Source organism: Marmota marmota, unplaced genomic scaffold, assembly GCF_001458135.2.
Source record: "Marmota marmota marmota unplaced genomic scaffold, marMar, whole genome shotgun sequence".
Lineage (NCBI taxonomy): Eukaryota > Metazoa > Chordata > Mammalia > Rodentia > Sciuridae > Marmota > Marmota marmota.
Genome location: NW_025999977.1, coordinates 10191245 through 10211121, shown reverse-complemented (window position 1 = coordinate 10211121; position 19877 = coordinate 10191245). Strand labels below are relative to the sequence as shown.

The window sequence follows — 19877 nt, the reverse complement described above, 5'->3', positions numbered from 1 at the left end:
TTGTAAGAACAAAACTATTTTTCTCTCTTTTAGAAATAAGTCAGCATTGCCTGAGCCAAAATACATGTTTCTTTTGTCCACACATCAGCAGGAAAAGCTTGTCTAGTTTTCTTCTAAATCATGTCTGTATCTTGTTTCCAGCTAAGAAATCTTAAACCTAGAGAAGAATCTTGACATATTCCATTTTTTTCTTTTTTTTTTTAATTTTTTTAGTTGTAGATGGACACAATTCCTCTATGTTTTTTATTTATTTTTATGTGGTGCTGAGGATGAACCCAGTGCCTCACATATGCTAGGCAAATGTTCTACTGCTGAGCCACAACCCTAGCCCCCCATTTTTTTTTTCTTTTTTAGAAATTAAAACAACTTAGAGTTGACAGTGTTCTTGCAGTTTCATTGCCTTCTTAGCTCACAGCCCCAAGCCTATAGATAAAAGTGAAAATACAGGAGCAAAAGGATGTGTATTTTGCGGGTAAGTTGTAGGTGGTTGTGGGTGTGTATGTATAAATTCAGCCTTGTTTTTCTATAGTTTGGATCTGATTTGTCCCCCAAAGGCCCTTCTGTTTAAAAGACTAGTCCCCATCTTGGCACTGTTGAGAGATGATGGAAAGTTTAAAAGTGAAGACTAGTGGAATGTCCTCTGATCATTGCAGGTATGCCCTTGAGTAAGATAGTGGGACCATCTACCTGCTCACTTCCCTGTGTGAAGTGAATAGGCCCGCACTACCTCCAAGCACTCTTACCCTAAGATACTGTGCCATCCTGGGCCCAAAGCAGAAGCACCAATCAGTCATGGCCTGAAACCTCCAAACTGTGAACCAAAATAAACCTTTTTCAAAAAAAATAAGTTGATTATCTGTGGTATGTGTTATAGCAATGGAAAGCTTAGACATTTTTTTGAGTTTATCTTGCTAATTTCCATTTTGTAAGGTCCCTAGATTTTCCTAATGCCTAGCAGCCTTAGTAAATGGATAATTAGAAAGACAGGGAGGGTATGAATCAAGGGATCTGAGTAACTGAAGATATTTCACTATGGATATGTGTGTGCATCTGATAGGGGCTACTGGGTAAGGAAAGGGATTTGCGTTTGGTACTTTCCTCCTTTTATGTTTTGTTCCCACCTGTACAGCCTCTACCCCCAACCCCCTCTTAATGTGTAAACCATGAGCTTTAAGGCAGGCTACTTGAGTGAGTTCTTCCTGGGAGAAAATAAATCTGATATCATCATTGTCATCATTGTTGTTGTTGTTATTATTATTAGTGCTGAGGATTAAACCAAGGCCCTCTACCACTGAGCAATTCACTTGGCCAAATCTCCTGATATTTACTTAATTTAAAAGTGTTATGGACTGCATTAATGCTAGTCAAAAGTGTTTATGTTTCAAAGACATAATGTAGTCCTTTTCATTGAAGGGAGGAAAATATTTCAAATAAAAGGTCTTTCTGGCTTAATTTTCAAAAATAGTTGTGTGAAGTAACAGTTCAAGTTTCTCCCAATAATTCTAATCTCTTTCTATAAAACCTTTTGCAGGATTGCTGTGATATAGTCAGATCCAGTGACCTACCTCCCCCAGGCACACCTTACCTGTCTACAGTTACCACCCAGTTAATCCTTTCAAGTAGATTGGGGTACTGATAGGTTAAGGCTCTCATAGACCCAGTCATTTCACCTATAAATTTTCTTGCATTGTCTCACTCATGAGCTTTGGGGGAATACCTTATATGCAAACCATAATAGCCACCAAATTTGATAACCTAGAGGAAATGGGCAAATTCCTGGACACATAAACCTCACCAAGATTGAATCACGAAGAAATAGAAAACCAGATCAATAACACCTAATGTGGGGCTGGGGATGTGGCTCAGGCGGTAGCGTGCTTGCCTGGCATGCATGAGGCCTGGGTTCGATCCTCAGCACCACATACAAACAAAGATGTTGTGTCCGCCAATAACTAAACAATAAATATTAAAAAATTCTCTCTCTCTCTCTCTCTCTCTCTCTTAAAAAAAAAAAAGAATTCCTTGGATTTCTTAAAAAAAAAAAAAAATAACACCTAATGTGATTGAATCAGTAATAAAAAGTTGCCCATAAAAGAAAAGCCCAGGATCAGATGACTTTGCTGCTGAGTTTTACCAAATTTGAAGACCTAATACCAGTTCCTCTTAGATTATTCTAAAAATTAAAGAAGGAATTCTTCCAGACTTATTGTGTGAGGTTAGCATTACCCTGATACCAAAACTAGACAAGGACACAACAAAAAAGAAAGCTTGTTAAGCCAATATCCTTGATAAACATGAAGAGAAAAACCCTGCACAAAATAATAACAAACCAAATCTAGGACACATTAAACAAAGATTATTCACCTTTGTGCTAGGGGTGTAGCTCACTGGTAGAGGTTGTGCTTAGCATGTTCCAGAAAATCCCCAGCACACTCTCCTGCCATCCCCCCACCCCCGCCTCCAAAAAAAAAAAAAAAAAAAAGTTGTTCAAGTAGAATGCATCCCAGGGATATAAGAATGTTTCAACATACAGAAATCAGTAAGCATAATTCAATATACCAACAGAATGAAGGACAAAAAGCATATGATGATTTCAGTAGCTGCAGAATCTAAGGCATTTGAAAAAATTCAATAATGTTTTATGATAACAACTGAACAAATTAAGTAGAGTGAACATGTCTTCAAATAATAGAGGCCATATATAATAAGCTAACAGTTGATATCATACTGAATGGAAAAAAAGCTTAATCTCTAAGCTCTGAGACAGAAATGCCCACTTTACCACGTTTATTCAGCATTGTACTAGAAGTCCTAACCAGAGCCACCAATCAAGAGAAAGAAAAGGCATCCAACTGGAAAAGAGGAAGTCAAATTATAACTGTTGATGACATGGTCTTATATTTAGAAAACCCCATAGACTTTACCAAAAACTATTAGAACTAATAGACAAATTGAGCAAAGTTGCAGGATACAAAATCAACATACAAAAATCAGTAGCCTTTTTATACACCAATGTCAAATTAACTATAAATCAAGAAAACAGTCTCCATTTATAGTAGCTACAAATACACACTCATATGGAAAAACATATTGTGTTCATGGATTGGAAGAAACAGTATTGTTAAAATGTTCCAATTACCCAAAGCAATTGATAGATTCAGTTCAATCCCTATAAAAATACCAATGACATTTTTTCATAGAACTAGAAAAAAACAATTCTAAAAATTGTGTGTAACCAGAAAACTCCAAATAGCCAATGCTACTTTGACCAAAAAGAATAAAGCAAGAGACACCAGACAGAGGCACATGGCTGTACTCCCAGCTACTCAGGAGATGGAGACAGAAGGATTGCCAAGTTTGAGGCCAGTCTGAGCAACTTACCAAGACCTGTTGTCTATAAATAAATTAATACATACATACGTACTAAAAATAAAAATCTGGGACGTAGCTCAGTGGTGAATATGCCTAATATGCATAAGCCCCTAGGTTCAGTCCCAGTGCCTGCTACACACACACACACACACACACACACACACACACACACACACAGCAAGAGGAATTATACTACCAGATCTCAAAATATACTACAAGACTGTAGTAATCAAAACAGCATTATATTGCCATTACAAAAAGGATATATAGACCTGTGGATCTGAGGAGAGAGCCTAGAAGTAACTCATGCATCTACAACCAATTGATTTTTTTTTTTTATATATATACTGAGGATTGAACCTAGGATTGTTTAACCACCGGGCTACATCCCCAGTCCTTTTTTTTTATGTTTTATTTAGAGACAGGGTCTTGCTAAGAGCCTTGCTAAATTGCTGAAGCTGACTTTGAATTCACAATCCTCCTGCCTCAGCCTCCCAAGCCATTGAGATTACAGGTGTACACCACCGCAGCCAATTGGTGTTTGACAAAAGTGCTAAGAACATGCCTTGCAGAAAGGACAGTCTTCCAATAAATAGTGCTAAGAAAATTGAATATTCACATGTAGAAGAATGAGCTGGACCTGTCTTTCATCAGATGCCAAAAAATCAACTCGAAATGGATTAAAAACTTAAATGTGAGACCTGAATACTTCTAGAAGAACTAGGCATGGTGACACACCTGTAATTCCAGCAACCTGGAAACTGAGGCAGGAGGATGGCAAGTTTGAGCCTAGCCTTAGCAAGACCTTGTCTCAAAGCAAAAAGATTTAAAAGGTAGGGAGGGTCTGGGGATGCAGCTCAGTAGCAAAGCACCTTTGCATTCAATTCCCATTATCAAAAATAAATAAATGTGGGACTGGGGGTGGTGCTGAGGCAGGAAGGATTGCAAGTTCAAAGCCAGCCTCAGTAATTTAGCAAGGTCCTAAGCAACTTTGTGAGACCATGTCTCAAAATTTAAAAATAAAAATGGGCTAGAGATGTGGCTCAGTGGTTCAGTCCTGGTACCAATCCCTGTGTTCAATCCCTGGTGCCAAAAATAAATTAATTAAGTAAATATACTAGAAGCAGCCAGGGATACAGCTCAGTGGTAGAATGTTTGCTTAGCATGTATGAGGCCCTGAATTCAATCCCCAGTACCATTAAAAACAAAACAAAGAAAACATAGGAGAAACATTTCAGAACATTGGAATGTTTGAGAATTTTTTGAACAAGACCTCAAGACTACAGGAAACAAAAGTAAAAATAAACAAATGTATCAAACTAAAAAGTTTCTTCTCTGCAAAGGAAAAAAAATCATCATAGTGAAGAGAGAACAGTACTGGAGAAAAATATTTGTCAACTATACTTCTGATAAGAGGTTGTATCTAGAATATATAGGGAACTCAAACCACTGAATAGTAAAAATAAATAGCCTGATTAAAAAATGGGCAATAGATGTTTTCTCAAAAATAGACATGGAAATGGCCAACAGATATTTGAAAAAAAATCTGTTTAACATTACTAATTATCAGAAAAATGCAAACCAAAACCACAATGAGATATTACCTCATATCAATCAGAATGACTATGATAAAAAAAAGACAAATGATAATTAGTGCTGGTAAGAATGTGGAGAAAAGGGAACACTTTCACACTATGGTGGAATTATAAATTAGTGCAGTTGTTATGGAAAACTCTGTGGAGGTTCCTCAAAAAATTAATACTAGATCTACCATATAATCCAGAAATCCCACTATTAAGTATATACCAAAGGAAAATGAAATCAGTATGTCAAAAGAGACATCTTTATTCCCATGTTTATTTTGTACTATTTGAATAACCAGAAATGAAGACAAGTGTTCATTGATAGATGAATGGATTTTTAAAAAGTGGTATGTATGTATGTATATATATACATGCGCCATGGAATACTATGCAGCTATAGCAAAGAATGAAATCCTGTCATATGCAACAACATGTATGGAACAGGAGGATATTATGTTAAATGAAATAAGTCAGGCACAAACAGGTGCTATATGATCTCACTCATATTGAATATTAAAATGTTTATCTCAGGGCTGGTGTTGTGGCTCAGTGGCAGAGCATTTGCGTAGCACATGTAAAAAAATAAATAAATATTATAAAGGTGTGTTGTCCATCTACAACTACAAAAATATTTTAAGAATGTTTATTTCAGGCTGGGGATGTGGCTCAAGTGGTAGCGCGCTTGCCTAGCATGCGTGAGGCACTGGGTTCAATTCTCAGCACCACATAAAAATAAAATGGAGATATTGTGTTCACCTTAAACTAAAAAATAAAAATAAAATGTTTATTATAGTTCAGTGATAATGTGTGCTTAATATGTGTAAGGTTCTGGGTTCAATCATCAGCACCAAAAAAAAAAAGTTGATCTCACAGAAGTTGAGAATAGAGTGGTAGTTACCAGAGACTGCAGAGAATATTGGAGAAGGAAAGATGGAGAGTTTGATCAATAGGTACTAAATTATACTTAGATAGGCATAAGACATTCTGGTATATTATTGCACAGTTGAATGACGAGATGATATTTTTTATGTTTCAGAAGGCCATAAGAAAGGATTTTCAATGTTTTTACCATAAAGAAATTATAAATGTTTGAGGAAATAGATATGCATAATCCAATTTAAACACCACACAATATATACATGTAACAAAATATCACATTACCCCGTAAATATATATTATTTGTTTATGTGTCAGTTAAAAATAATAATAAAATAACAAATGAGAAGTTATCAATAAGAAAAATTATATGCTGAGGTTATGGAAGTCCACGGTGAGAATAAAATTTTCTATCCATGAAATAATGAAGAAAGAAAAAGAAATTCATGCTAGTTTTATTGTCACACCTCATACTGGAAAAATTACAGCCATAGTGTAACATAAGTGCTTCATTAAGATGTAAAAGGCAGTAAGTTAGCTTGCATATGTATAGGAAAAAAGCATGGTGTATTTAGGTTTTACTACCATCTGTGATTTTATGCATCCACTGGGGGGTCTTGTACATATTCCCCATGAAAGGGGAATCACTTGAAAAGGCTTATCAATTTAGGCATGTTAAAAATCCTTGTTCTCCTCCTTTTTGGGTTTTGTATTCCATTATTCTGCACTTGAAGAGACTCCACTCTATGTGAATCAGATGGAGTAATTGAGGTCAGTAAGTAAAGTAGGAAAAGAAGAATAATATCCCTACATAGACAATGTTGAAAATGGCAGAGGAAGAGGAGTTGGGGGTTAGGGAATAAAAGTTTATGACCTCTCTCTCTTCTTGCCTAAACCCAGCTGTCGGCTAGAGAACAAAAGAGTGACAGTGCCTTCGGAAAACAGCTTCACAGGACATGAAACAAGGCACAGAATGGTAGAGAATGGATATGATAGGACAAATGGAGAATAATCAGCACAGTTTTCAGGGAACTATAACATTTTAATTTTCAATAAATGGTTACTTAGGAACTTGGATATCTTTGCTGCAGAGGAGCTATTTTGGGGATTCAAGGTATCATGAAGGAGTTAAGGAGCAGTATCAATGATAATTCTGAGAAAACCCCAGTAACTGAAATGAGTGGAGAATACAAGTTTACTTATCAAGATGTTCTGAATTTCTCTGATGGGCAATTTCAGAACTACTGGATATCTTACTTATTATAAAATTGTATCTCAAGAAGCCAGTGTCAATTTTAACCTCTACCTCCATGTTCTTTGTCTCTTAGTTGTTAAACACAGAATATATAGGTTGCATACCTGTAAGTCGGAGAGTTATTTAAATTTATGAAAAGACAGGCCAGACAACAGGCTTTATGGCCAGAGTTTATGTTCAGTAAGTAGTCTCTATAACAACAGATGAAACCAAAAGAAAAATATTGCAAATGAGTCTTATAAAATCTAGCCAGCTTTTTCACATGAATCTCTTTAATTAGTACTTGTTTTCTAAGGTACTGTTTCCTACTGACACCTTCTTTCCCCCAACTTTATCTCTTTTTTCCTAACTATTAAAAGTTTATTTAACAAAAAGTTTAATATGAAAATGTATATGACCTGATTTTTATATCATAGTTAAATAGGCTCTTTGAAGAGAGGACATGTATTTCTCTGCTGAACAGCCATTATTTATACCCATTCCAAGGATTCTAACATGATACTATTTCCTCATATTACCATCATTCCAATATTGTTCAGTTGCCCACTAGTTGCCATCTTCACATTTATCTATCACAAGATTCATAATGGGGTCAAATCCCTGCAATATTCCCTGGACATGTCTGCCACCATTTAATTTCAATAATATATATATATATATATTTTAGTTTGGGAGGGTTAACTTTGCTCATTTTGTCTACTTGGCAAGCACAGAGATGCTTTGAAATGGAATTGGCGGCCTACTTCACCAATTTTATCATTTTTAAAAGAAAACACAATACATTAGAACTTGCCAAATTTGTATTATATTGATAAATGAGATCAATAAATTCATAACAGCTTTGTGAAATTTTAAGTGAGAAATAGTAATAGCATAGAAAATTATAGAATTTTTGTTCAGTTGAATTTGTTCTAAATGGTTCCACTTAAGTATTTAATGGCATGTCTTTTTATTTTCTAATTTTATTATTTTATCTTTTTATTTTATAATTTTATTGTTTTGCAGAAGACTCACTGAGGTATAGCTTATAGGGCCTAGATAAGATCATTTAAATGGAAGTTATACACAAAGAGGTTATTTAGTATATAGATGGAAAGAACCAAACATTTGCTTAATAGCCACCTTCAGCTATTCTATAGACTAATAATAATTATACTTTCAGATCCTGGTAGGAAATAAGTTTGATCTAAAACATTAAGGATTTAGGCTGTGAAGAGATTTGTTGGTTATCTTTTACCTGCCCCTTTGGGGATAGGAGTGGGAAGTGCTGTGGTATTGTAGGACGGAAGCTTTTCCTCCACCTTCCTGGTTTTTTGCATGAAACCTATAAATTAAACTGAGAAAATATCAACAGGAGAAAAAGTTACAATTTTTACTGATGTTGATATTTTCAATATTAGGTCCACAAGGGCTATACAGGAAAAAAATATATATATATTTAAAAATCCAAAGAGGCAGTTAGACTTGAAATCTTATATACCATCTTAATAAAAGGGTGATAAATTATGAAGTGACTAGGGGTGGTAAATTATGGGAAGATAACTATATGGGGGAACTAATGGTAGATTAGGGTTTTTAGTAAAGCTTGTTCTGTTGTTGTTTGTAGTAGAAATTGAACCCAGGGCCTTGCACACACTATCAAGTTCTCTACCACTGAGCTATAATCCCAGTTCTTTTCCTCTCTTCTTTTATTAGTCAGAGTCTCTGATGGTTACCCAGGCTGGCCTTCAACTTTATTTCTTATGCCATGGCCTCCTGAGTAGCTGGGATTACCCTCAGGTCCAGCTAGTGTGCCTGTTTTATGCAGACTTATCTTGGTGCCAACTTTCCATCTTCTTTATTTCCATAAAACTCCACCAAAGGAGGGATTTATATAAGGCAGTCTTCATTTCTCAGAAGTTTCTGCTTTTTTATTCAGATAAAGGAAACTTTAAGAAGACTTTCTCCACTTGTTGATTCTTGGTTCACAAAATAATCCATATTCCAAAATGACATATTTTAGGATGACATATTCTAATCTCCTTTAATATATAAAGAAGAAAATGTAGAAAAGAAAGCATTAACTGGTGACTCTGCAATAACAAACAGAGCGATTCGGCATGTTATTTAATTTGCTCAGTATGTTAATTTCATTAACTAGAAAACAAAGCAATTGGGTTATATGATCTCGTTGGATTCTTACTACTGTAAAATTAGTGGATTATTTTTCTTAAGGATCTTGAATATTGTCATTCTTGGATACATGTAATTTCCCCTTTCTCTCAAAACATTGCAGACCTAGGATTTGTCCAATATACATGAAAATTCTGCCATGTATATCAGACAAATATATATATACACACACACACAAATATATATATATATACACACAAATATATATATATACACACACACAAATATATATATATGATTTATTTAGTAATCCTAACATTGATTGAAGGGAATTTATTTGGGGAATCTTAGGAGAGAAATCTTGTAGTCAAGTGGAAAGACCCCAGAAATATTTGTTGCTGTTTCAATATTTGGGTATTTTAATTTTCTGACTAATGTTTCCCAAGGAATTTGTAACAATTTCTGGCTTAACCACTAAATCTGAGTTAACCCAGACTAACTTGCAAATCAAAATCCTCCTTTCATTGTTAGTCTACAGGGTGCTGTGGAGATAGCATGGATTTTGGAGTCACTCAACACTGGGAGTTCATAATCCCAATCTGCCATTTTCTAATTTTTTGGATATAGGTTAACTTTTCTGTACCCTAGAGTTCTTATCTATAAAATAACAATATTTGAGTAATTACTTAAAATTATTATAGGATGACATTAGATGACAAATGGGAAGAAATTTTTATATTCCTCATAATGAGAGTACCTGAGATCTGTGTATCTCTTTACATTTTATGAAACACCATCATACAAGCAATTTCATTTAGAGTGTAGTATGGATTTGCTTTATGGGGTAATATATCACTTAGGTATGAAGACCTGAGCTGGACTTGCTGCATTGGGACTCTGGAGCTTGCCAGATGAAAAACTTTAGCTATCTTAGGGATCTCTTCTAAAACATCCTTTTATATTTTACAGGAATCTGAATTTCTGTGTTTGGAGTTTGATGAGATCAAAGTCAACCAAATCTTGAAGAAGCTCTCAGAGGTAGAAGAAACTATCAGCACACTGATGCAACCAGCCTAACTGAAGTTGATGTAGGAAAGACTTGGAGTTATTGAAACAATATTCACAATCCTTCCCTATTGACCTTTTTAAAATCTTGTTCCCCTATTGATATTAAATCCTTAAAAGTCAAATCTTGCCTGCTTTTGCTTGCCAGGATTTCTTTCACTCCCTTTCATTCACTCTTATAGTTGTTCTGGTGTAAGGGTTCTCATACTTCAGCATGCAGAAGAACTACAAGGTGTATTTTTTGAAAGCATAGATTAAACTATTTTAAAGATGGGGGTACTGGGGATGTAGCTCAGTGGTAGAACACTTATTTATCTTGTAAAGCCTTGGGTTCTATCCTCAGTACCACTACCACCACACAAAAGCAAATAAAAACAAAAAGAAAAAACAGGCTTTTAGGGCCTTACCCTCAGAGACTTGGAATCAGGATTGGGCTATGTGGGGTCATCTTTGGTAATCCTTCCTTTGGTTATTCCTGAGAAAAATTTTAGGAGTTTATATATGTTAAATCATGCAAGAATTAGTAAAGGGGGAAGAAAACATTTTAGTCATGCAAATATAGTGTTCATCAAAGTATCATGTTGGGGCTGGAGCTGGGGCTCAGTGGTAGAGTGCTCGCCTGGCATGCATGAGGCACTGGGTTCGATCCTCAGTACCACATAAAAATAAAATAAAGATACTGTGTCCACCTAAAACAAAAAAATAAATAAATATTTTTTAAAAAGTATCATGTGTCCTAAGCTACGGCTTAGAGAAAGCTACCTGAACCAGAAGAGATTTACCTGACCTTAATAAGATTCTCCTCAAACTGATGCAGATAATTGAATTAGTTCCGCCTAAGTTTGGGGGGATTTTGTTTGATCTCAGCTACTGAGACTTGGACCTTTCTGGAGCATAAAACTAAATTGGCCTCCAAACAAAGGGACTCCCTTCCTTCTCTTGACTCAAGTTGGGATTGTGAGGAGGGGAAAATGTCTACTTAGAAGTCTTTTACCTCAGAAAAATTTACCTGACTTATCAAACAAAGCCTCCTCCAGAACATGTCTTCAAGAAAAACTAGTATAATAAAAAGTAGGTCCTAGTAGAAAAGGGAGTTAGTCAACTTTCCATCACTGAGACAGAAATACCTGAGATAATCAAAAGGAGGACAGAAGGGGCTGGGGTTATAGCTCAGTTGGTAGAGTGCTTGCCTCACATGCACAAGGCCAGCACAAGTTCAATCCCCAGCACCACCAAAAAAGAAAAAAAAAGAGGAAAGACTTATTTTGGCTCATGATTTCAAAGGTCCATGGTTGCTTGGCACCATTATTTTTGGCCCTGTGGTGAGGCAGAATATTCAAGGTGAGAAGCACATGTTGGAGCAAAGCTGCTCATCTCATTATGGCCAGGAAGCAAAGAGAAAAGCCGGATAGAACAGGGGTGCGTACTCCATAATTTAACTTCCTTTTACTAGGTCCACCTCCTAAAGGTTCCACTGCCTCCCTATAGCACCAAGGGCTGGTGATCAAGCCTTCAACACATGAATTTAGGGGACATTTAATATCTAAACCATAATATGTTATCAAACATAAAGAATATTCCAGGTGAAGGAGGATGTCAACCAGCATATTGAGGCTGTAGCCCTTTTTGAACAGCTTTGTCATTTAATACTGATGATATTTGGAAATCTCATTTGATTTTGGGATATAATGTGTTCAAAAAATGTGGTTCTCTTGGTCTGTGGTTGCAGCATATGTCAGTTCTAATGAGTTTATTCTAGGACAAGCATAAGTCCTTTTCTGTTAAGGAGCTTCTCTTAAATCATTTAGAGACATTTTAAGAGCTTTTCCAGCACTCAAACTGAAAATATTGGCTTCTTCCTAATTGAAACCATCCCAGCAGTTAGCAAACAATGACCAGAGGTTTTAAATGTAGCCCCTATGGGCCCCTCAGAAAACATCTTGAAACAGTACTTTAAGTAGATTCAGAAAAGACATGTGGTTTGGCAAAATAAAAAATAAAAATAAAACAACACTATTAAAACCTGCTTTCTGATCCCCAGGCTACCACCATGTGATCAAGGACACATTAGATAATTTCTCCTGCTGTAAAATGGAGGAGAGTATCTCATCAGATAATAAATTCCAGATGGTCTTAGAAGGAAGAAGTATAGCTACCATATTAATATTGACTTAGAGAGCCCATGAAAGTCTGTGGAAGCATGAAGGAATGGTCCATGGGCCACTTAGTGTTGTTTGAATCTGTTTAAGTTATCCTGTGAAAGTAATAGTCACAAAAGTGGGCATGAGTTTTTTTGTTTATTAAATCCCCAGTCCCTAGGTTGTTAAAAACTTACCATTAATGTTTTTCAAAATAACTTAAAAAAAAAAAAAAATGCCAAAGATGGTCTCCACACTTAATACTAACCACTTTTGAATGAAAGTTGTTTTGAATAGGATGTGTTTTATATTTATTGATTTTTTATTGTAAAAGGAGTATATTTTAATATAGTCTACTGTAAAAATTTAAAAACAAACAAGAACTGTGAAATGACCCATCAACCTTATGTACAGAGATAATGGAGAGAACTATGAAAAGAGTTTACTTTCCATGAATAAATTTCTGGAAGTGGAATATATGGTTTTTAAGATTTTGATAAACATTGCCCAATTGCTCTTCAGAAAGGTTATATAAATTTGTATTCCCTCTCAGAAAGTATGAGAATAAATCACTCTATTTCTTACCTGATTGTATATTATTTTTTATATTTTGTGAAACTAAAATTTTTTTTGTAAATTTTTGCAAGAGACATTTACAATGCAAGCATGAAGAAAGGACCTAGGAAGAGAACTAAAGATCCCAGAGACTCCATTACTCCACTACAAGGTTTTCTACTTTGGTGATTCTAGATTTAAACTATTTCAGGTTGAGGAAATGAAAGACCAAAATAATTCTCAGCCTGAATCAGGTTTTGTCAAAATTACTTCAGCAATAAGCATTTTAGCTTCAGTCTGTAGAAAGAATCCAGCCAAGTAAAAATCTAGTCAGAAAGTAACTCCAGACTTTGGTAGTTTCATGTTGATAATGAGCAGGTTTTGGCCTTGTTCTCAGAGCTGGCTTTCTTGGAAGCGCTGGTTCCGATTTATCAGCTTTATCAGTGGAGACCTGAATTCCACCAGTGTGGCCTCCACTTTCCTTTATATAATTTCTCTTTTCCCAGTCTTATTTTAATGATGATTCAAAAAGAACTACAGCATTTTAAAAAACCTTATCCTAACTATTCTCCTATGAATGCAAGAAGGCGGTGAAAAACAAAGGATGACACTGAGTATCTGAAGTCTTAAATAGCTCACATCATGTGGAGCTATTAATTGTTGAAGCTCTTTTTTTAGACCTGGGTGAAAATTTGGAAAACAGAATATAAATATCAAAGGAAAATAAATGTTAAACAGATGTTAGAAAATAATTGTTTTCTGAAGTGAACAGTAAATATCTAGACCAGTGAAAAGGACCAGGATACAGAAAGAATCCTAGGATCAGCTGAGAAATGATTGGGTATTTTCCTAAGAGAACAGGATGCTGTACCCCTTTTTGGGACATCTGCTTTCTTACAATTCTTAGCTTTCCACCTTTACAGCTAAGGTGGAAATTTAAGGTGGCATATTTTAGAAAGGAAAACCTAAATAGAACATAATTAGCTTATGCTTAACTCTAATTATAGGGTGTATAGTTTTAAACTTCAAAATTTGAGAAATAGCAATTTTATCTAAGTATGGTCAATTTGCCCTTACATGGGGATGACCCTAATTGTCTCACATAACATCAAGCTGTATGTCACACTGAGCTAACCTTTATTGCAAAGAAATCTGCTTAGGCCTGCTGCCTGTCAGATAAGGGTGCCAGCTAACAGAACTTAAAAGTTCAGTACATAAATTATCAGAATAAATTACTAAAGCTGCACATGAGTAGATAGTAAAATATGCATATTTGCATCATTTATTCACTAAGACCTGTAATTTGGGCTTTTGTTTTTCTTTCACCTACTCTTGACTGGTTTTGGTTTTCTGGTGGTGTGAGGGATTTAAGTTCTGTTGATTCACAGGATATAAGTGGGGGAGAGACAAAAGGGAGAAATATGAATTTGATTGTTCAAGTGGAAGAAGATAAAACTGTTGTTTTAAAAGAATTTTAGGATGAAATATTTTTTAAAATCTCATTCCTTTAATGTTATCACACAGTTTCTATATTAAAGAAGTAGAAATTTGGGGATCATATGTGATTTTTTTTAAGAGAGAAAGGAGAGAGAGAGAATTTTAATATTTATTTTTTAGTTTTTGGTGGACACAACATCTTTGTTTGTATGTGGTGCTGAGGATCGAACCCGGGCTGCACGCATGCCAGGTGAGCGCGCTACCACTTGAGCCACATCCCCAGCCCCCATATGTGATTTTTATTCTATTTTTAGAAACATGGCTAAGAATTGGCATAGATCTTAGAATGACTGGTTTGTAAGTTCTGGTGGAAGCTATTTTAGAATTTTGTCAATAATGAGGAAACATCTGGGTAGAAAGGGCAGAGGACTTGCACAAGTGCATGGTCAGGAAGAAAGTTCAGGGCTACTTTCTTTTATTTTTATTTTCTACCTGCTAGATCCTTCAAAAGAATGTGCTTATAAAAATACCTATGTTCTGGCTCATTGTATTTAGATTTACATTTCCTATAGTGAAGATTTTTGTTTGTATAACAAATTGTAAATTCTGAGTCCACTTCTCTATGTGTCAGTCCCAGACACCTCTAAGCACTTAAACTTTGTGCTTGCTGAACTTCCTTAACTGCCATCTCAGTAGCTATATTTAGTAGACCTCCTTGTCTTCACATCTGTCTTTACAGGGCTGTGAACTCCTTAAAGGGCAGGTACCATATATTATACATTTTTCTGTCCCCTTTTACCTTGTGGTATGCTCCAACTTACTCTACAAATGTGCATGTAATGAATGAGCATTAAGAGATGTGAAGTAGAGCACTTGCCTAGCATGGGCAAGGCTCTGGGTTCTAATTCCCAATATCATGAAAAAAAAAAGAGAGGTTGGGGCTGTTGCTTAGTGGTAGAGTGCTTGGCTAGCATGCGCATGGCACTGGGTTCGATCCTCAGCACCACATAAAAATAAACAAATAAAGGCATTCTGACAATCTACAACTACAAATTTTTTTTTTTTTAAAGAGAGAGGGAGAGAGATGTGATGATTGAGCTGAGTATTACATTTGGTAAGGAAAGGATAGCATTAGAGTCAAACCTAGATCTGAATCTCAGTTCTACACCAGGTTCTTGACCTCAGAAAATTTAGTTTTTTCATCTGGAAATAGGGATGTTAAATCTAATTCACAGGATTAGGATTAAATGGGATTAGGATATAGTCTAAAAGACATCTTTTGGAGACTTATTGGCAAAATATCCAGATAAAATCCTGACTCTTTTACTTACTAATTATGTAACCTTGGGCAGCTTGACAGTTCTATGCCTTTTCTTTATAAAAAAAATGAGGTGATGATACAATAGTACCTACCTTAGTGGCATATTCTGGAATAAAATAATATTTCCACTTTTGGAGCACTACCTGGCATAGAGTCAACACATGTTTGCTGCTGCTATTATTATCATTACTCTTAGGAACTATCTCCTTAAGAAATTGAAACCGGTAACAATTTACAAGTAATACACAAGTCAGGAGCCAATTCATTCTCATTTGCTCAATTGAGTGGTGCCAACTACAATTGCTATAAGTTTCAGCAAAGAGAAGGGGCAGTGGGACCTGGAGATGTTAGGAAAGATGGTAAGCCAAAATTTTAAAAATCAGGCAAATTTGAAAAGGATTGAGGAGTATTCTAAACTGGGTAGAGAAGCCAAATAAATGAAGGTAAAAATAATTTGGTGAGATGGGAACATGATCAAGAATGAGTGGGGTCACACCTCTTCATGGGCCTTTTTTTTTCCCCTTGATATTTACAAACCTGAATCATACCCAGGTCATTATCCAGGACTCAGGTTTTTGGTGACAAGTTCTTATAAATTGAGAACTGAGAAAAGGAAGGCAAGGCAGTTGTGTTCCCATGGAAGGCAAACAAAGCCAAACATAGCTGGATAAGAGAACCTATGGCTGCTTACAGAAGTAAACTGCGCAATTGAACAAACCCCCAGGCTCGCTCCCTCCCTGGGGAATTGAGACATGAAGCAATTTCTGTAGCATCCCTGGGAGCCCTTTGGGGCCTTTCTGTCTTGACTCAGAAGTGATGTCTGTGGTTCTTTCAGGAGTCTCTTACTTGCCTCCTGAAAGAGAATCACTAGAGCCTAGGTCCTGGACAGGGAAGGGAAAGTGAGTGGAATACAAAAAAGAAACCACTGTCCTGTTAACCCAGGAGGTTCGTTCATATCCCCTAAGCAGATTGCCAGAGGAAATGAGGGTTTAAAAAAACAAAATGAAACAAAAAATTTCTTCCTGACCTTTCCTTCAAAGAAGAATTCAGTTGTGGAAGACTTAAAAGGAGTGAAGATTGCTATTCTGTGCAAAACTGAATTTTGTCTTGGGATTTCTATTTACCCATCAACCTCTTCTAGTCAGTCAGTTTTTGTTTTTGTTTTTGTTTGATCATCGTGTCAATAGACCTGACAAGAACAAATTAGAGGTGGAAAAGTTTATTTAGGGGCTCATGGTTTCAGAGGTCTTGCTCCATAAATATCCATTCCATTCCTTGAGGTGCGAGGTGAGGTAGAACATCACGATGGAAAGCAGCTGGGAATACGGACACACAAAGCAGAGAGATAACCTGGCTCAACAAGTAGAAAATATATACTCCAAAGGCACTCCCCCAGGGACCCAACTCCTCCAGCCATACCATACCTGCCTATAGTTACCACCCAGTTAATTCCTATCTCTGAAGAGCTAGAGAAATCTCCTCACTGGAGACCCAATCCTGAGAGAATCAACTTGAAGTACCCTTGGGCAACCAGCCCAGGAACCACTGCTGCAGGGGCAAGACCCAGCAAGTCCTTGTTGCTTTGAGTGAGCCTTTGGAGAGAAGTGGTTGCTACCGTAACCACAGCCTGTGCCATTCTTTGTAGCTCAAATGCCACACCTAGTTTTGCACCTGGCAGTTTAGCAAATTAATTGTGTGCAAGGTTGTTAAGGTTCTGGTTTGAAGAGTCTCATAATGATTAAACTGTTTTCTTTTCCTTCCATTCTTTTATCCTTCTCTTTGGGAAATGACCCAAAGTTGATGATGTCATTTCTTGTCATTGTATTGCCAAGTGCTAAATTACCCAGTAAATCAATTCCCTGGTTAGCCCCAGCTAAGCCACACTTTTTTGAGAAATTAAAAATTTTTTCAAATATCAAAAGCATCACTGTAGTCATACAGGAAAAATAAAAACTCTGTATAAGTGATTTTTTCTTTTGAATCCCAAATGTAGAGGAGGGAGGAGAACCATAATCTTTTTAGTGTTTTTCAGGGGCTTTTAAGAGTCTTAATCTGGCCATATATCCTACAGAGTATTCTGTAGGGAGAAGTATAGGGCCACTCAAGAAACCCAGGTCACTAGAGATGGAGGGACTATATCACAGGAATAAAGTGTCTCTCTTTCCAGGAGCACAGAACCCTGTTTTCCTGGCCTTTTGGATAGAAGCTTATGAATATTTTGTCTTAAGGAGTTTTATTTTGATTTCAACTACACAAATAATGCATGTATACCTTGTACTTGAGAAACATTTAAACCTTATAATTAAAACAAAGGTCCCCATGGCCAATACCATTGATCCTAGTTTATTTTTCTACTCCCCTCAGCAATAACGCCTACTGTCATTTTGATTGTGTTGCTTTTAAGGTTCTTTCCATGATTTTTTTTAACCTACTTATAAGTATGTCCACATTTACAGTATTATTTTCTGTATTTCTGTAACATAAGTATAGTTATTATGTATTGTCTTAGAAATCCCCACCTCACCCCTACGGTATATCTTGAGACTTTTCTATACTAGTACTAAAGAGACCAACTACCCATCAAATGGGCCTAGGGAATACTTACAAACAGAAACATTTGACCTACAGAAGATGCAGAAAGAAATATTATCTGTATTCTCTTATCTGGTGAAAGCTGAGTTTTACTGGAATCTGCCACCCTAACCTGCCCCTCCCCAGGAAGGTCTCCAGTTAGGAAGTCACTAACCTTGAGCACAAGGACATTCCAAAAAAAAAAAAAATGTGTGTAAACAAGCCTCAATCAAAATCTTTCACCCTTTGAAGTTGGTTATCTCAGGCATTTTGTTACAGTAATAAAAATATGCCTGACACACATCCTTTGAAGTCCTAAATTCCTCTGCTTTTATTAAGCTGATGTTTCTTTACTCCTAAATTACTCTCTTTGAGGTAGTCCTGCTTGCATAGTATGTTTTTTCTCCTAATCATTTGCCTGTTGTCAGTTAATTCCTAGAGAAGTGGTAGAGAAGTTTTTCTTCCCATCTGTTAAATATAAATTTACCTCATTAATTTCAACTGCTGCATTGTATTCCATAGACACAGTACATTGTGGTTGTTTAAGTTCCCTAAACAATGGGTTTTTAGGTTGTCTCCAACTTTTCTCCATTGTAAGCAATGTTGCAAGGAACATCCTTGCACATGCCTCCCTGTATATGTGTTTACATACACCTTTGATAAAATACATTTTTACTGGCTGAGGTTGTGGCTCAGTGGTAGAGTACTCGCGTAGCATGCATGAGGCACTGGGTTCAATCCTCAGAACCAACAGAAATGTAAAGTAAAGATATTGTGTCCACCTAAAACTAAAAAATAAATATTAAAAAATATAAATATTAAAAAAATACATTTTTACCAATATGATTAGTCAAACACTTTTTTCATTCTCCCAATCAGTGAGAGTTTGAACATCTTCACATCTTTGCTATATTTTTCTTCTTCCTCATAAAATGGTCCTTTGCATCTTTTTCTTTTATTTGTCTTCTAATGATTTATAGGAGCCCTTGTAGTCTGGAAATAGTAATCTGTTTAAGAGGTTTTCAGACTATCCTAGAGAGTGAAATTGGAGGAATATTCTCAAATTTTGTTGAGTGCCTGCTACATGAACATACCAATGAAGAACTATTAGGACTGAACTGGGCATGGTGGACCTGGAATACCAGTGGCTCTGGAGGTGGGGCAAGAGGATTGCAAATTCCAGATCAGCCTCAGCCTCAGCAACTTAGGAGACCCTGTTTCAAAATAGAAAGTAAAAAGGGTTGAGACAGTAACTCAGTGGTAGAGTGCCCTTGGCTTCAGTACTGAAGAAAAAGGAAAAGGAAATAACTATGTATTAGTCAGCTTTTCCTTGCTGTGACCAAAATAACTGATGATAACAATTTAGAGGAGGAAAAATTTATTTTAAGCTCAAGGTTTCAGCGGTCTTAGTCCGTGGTCAGCCTACTCCAATCGCTCAAGGTGAGGCAGAACATCATGGTAGAATGGTATGGTGAAGTATGGTATCAGCTCATGGCAGGAAGGAAGAGAGAAAAAGAGAGGAAACTAGGGACCAGTTTTATTCAAGGCCACATCCAAAATGACTTGCTTCCTCCATCCATGCCTACAGTTAG

General features: G+C 36.2%; 1 protein-coding gene and 1 pseudogene across 3 annotated transcripts in view; one reads left to right on the top strand and one right to left on the bottom strand.

Annotated features, from left to right (window-relative positions):
• Commd1 (copper metabolism domain containing 1) overlaps positions 1-10388 on the top strand; it is a 162641-nt gene extending 152253 nt beyond the window's left edge. For all 3 annotated transcript variants that reach the window (XM_048804251.1, XM_048804252.1, XM_015479626.2), the window contains one exon: positions 10168-10388. In XM_048804251.1, coding sequence (XP_048660208.1) covers positions 10168-10275 — 108 coding nt within the window. In that variant the 3' untranslated portion in view covers positions 10276-10388. The remainder of the gene's footprint in view (positions 1-10167) is intronic.
• Positions 7557-7777, bottom strand: LOC107137254 (annotated as a pseudogene).
• Positions 10389-19877: the final 9489 nt, after the last annotated feature.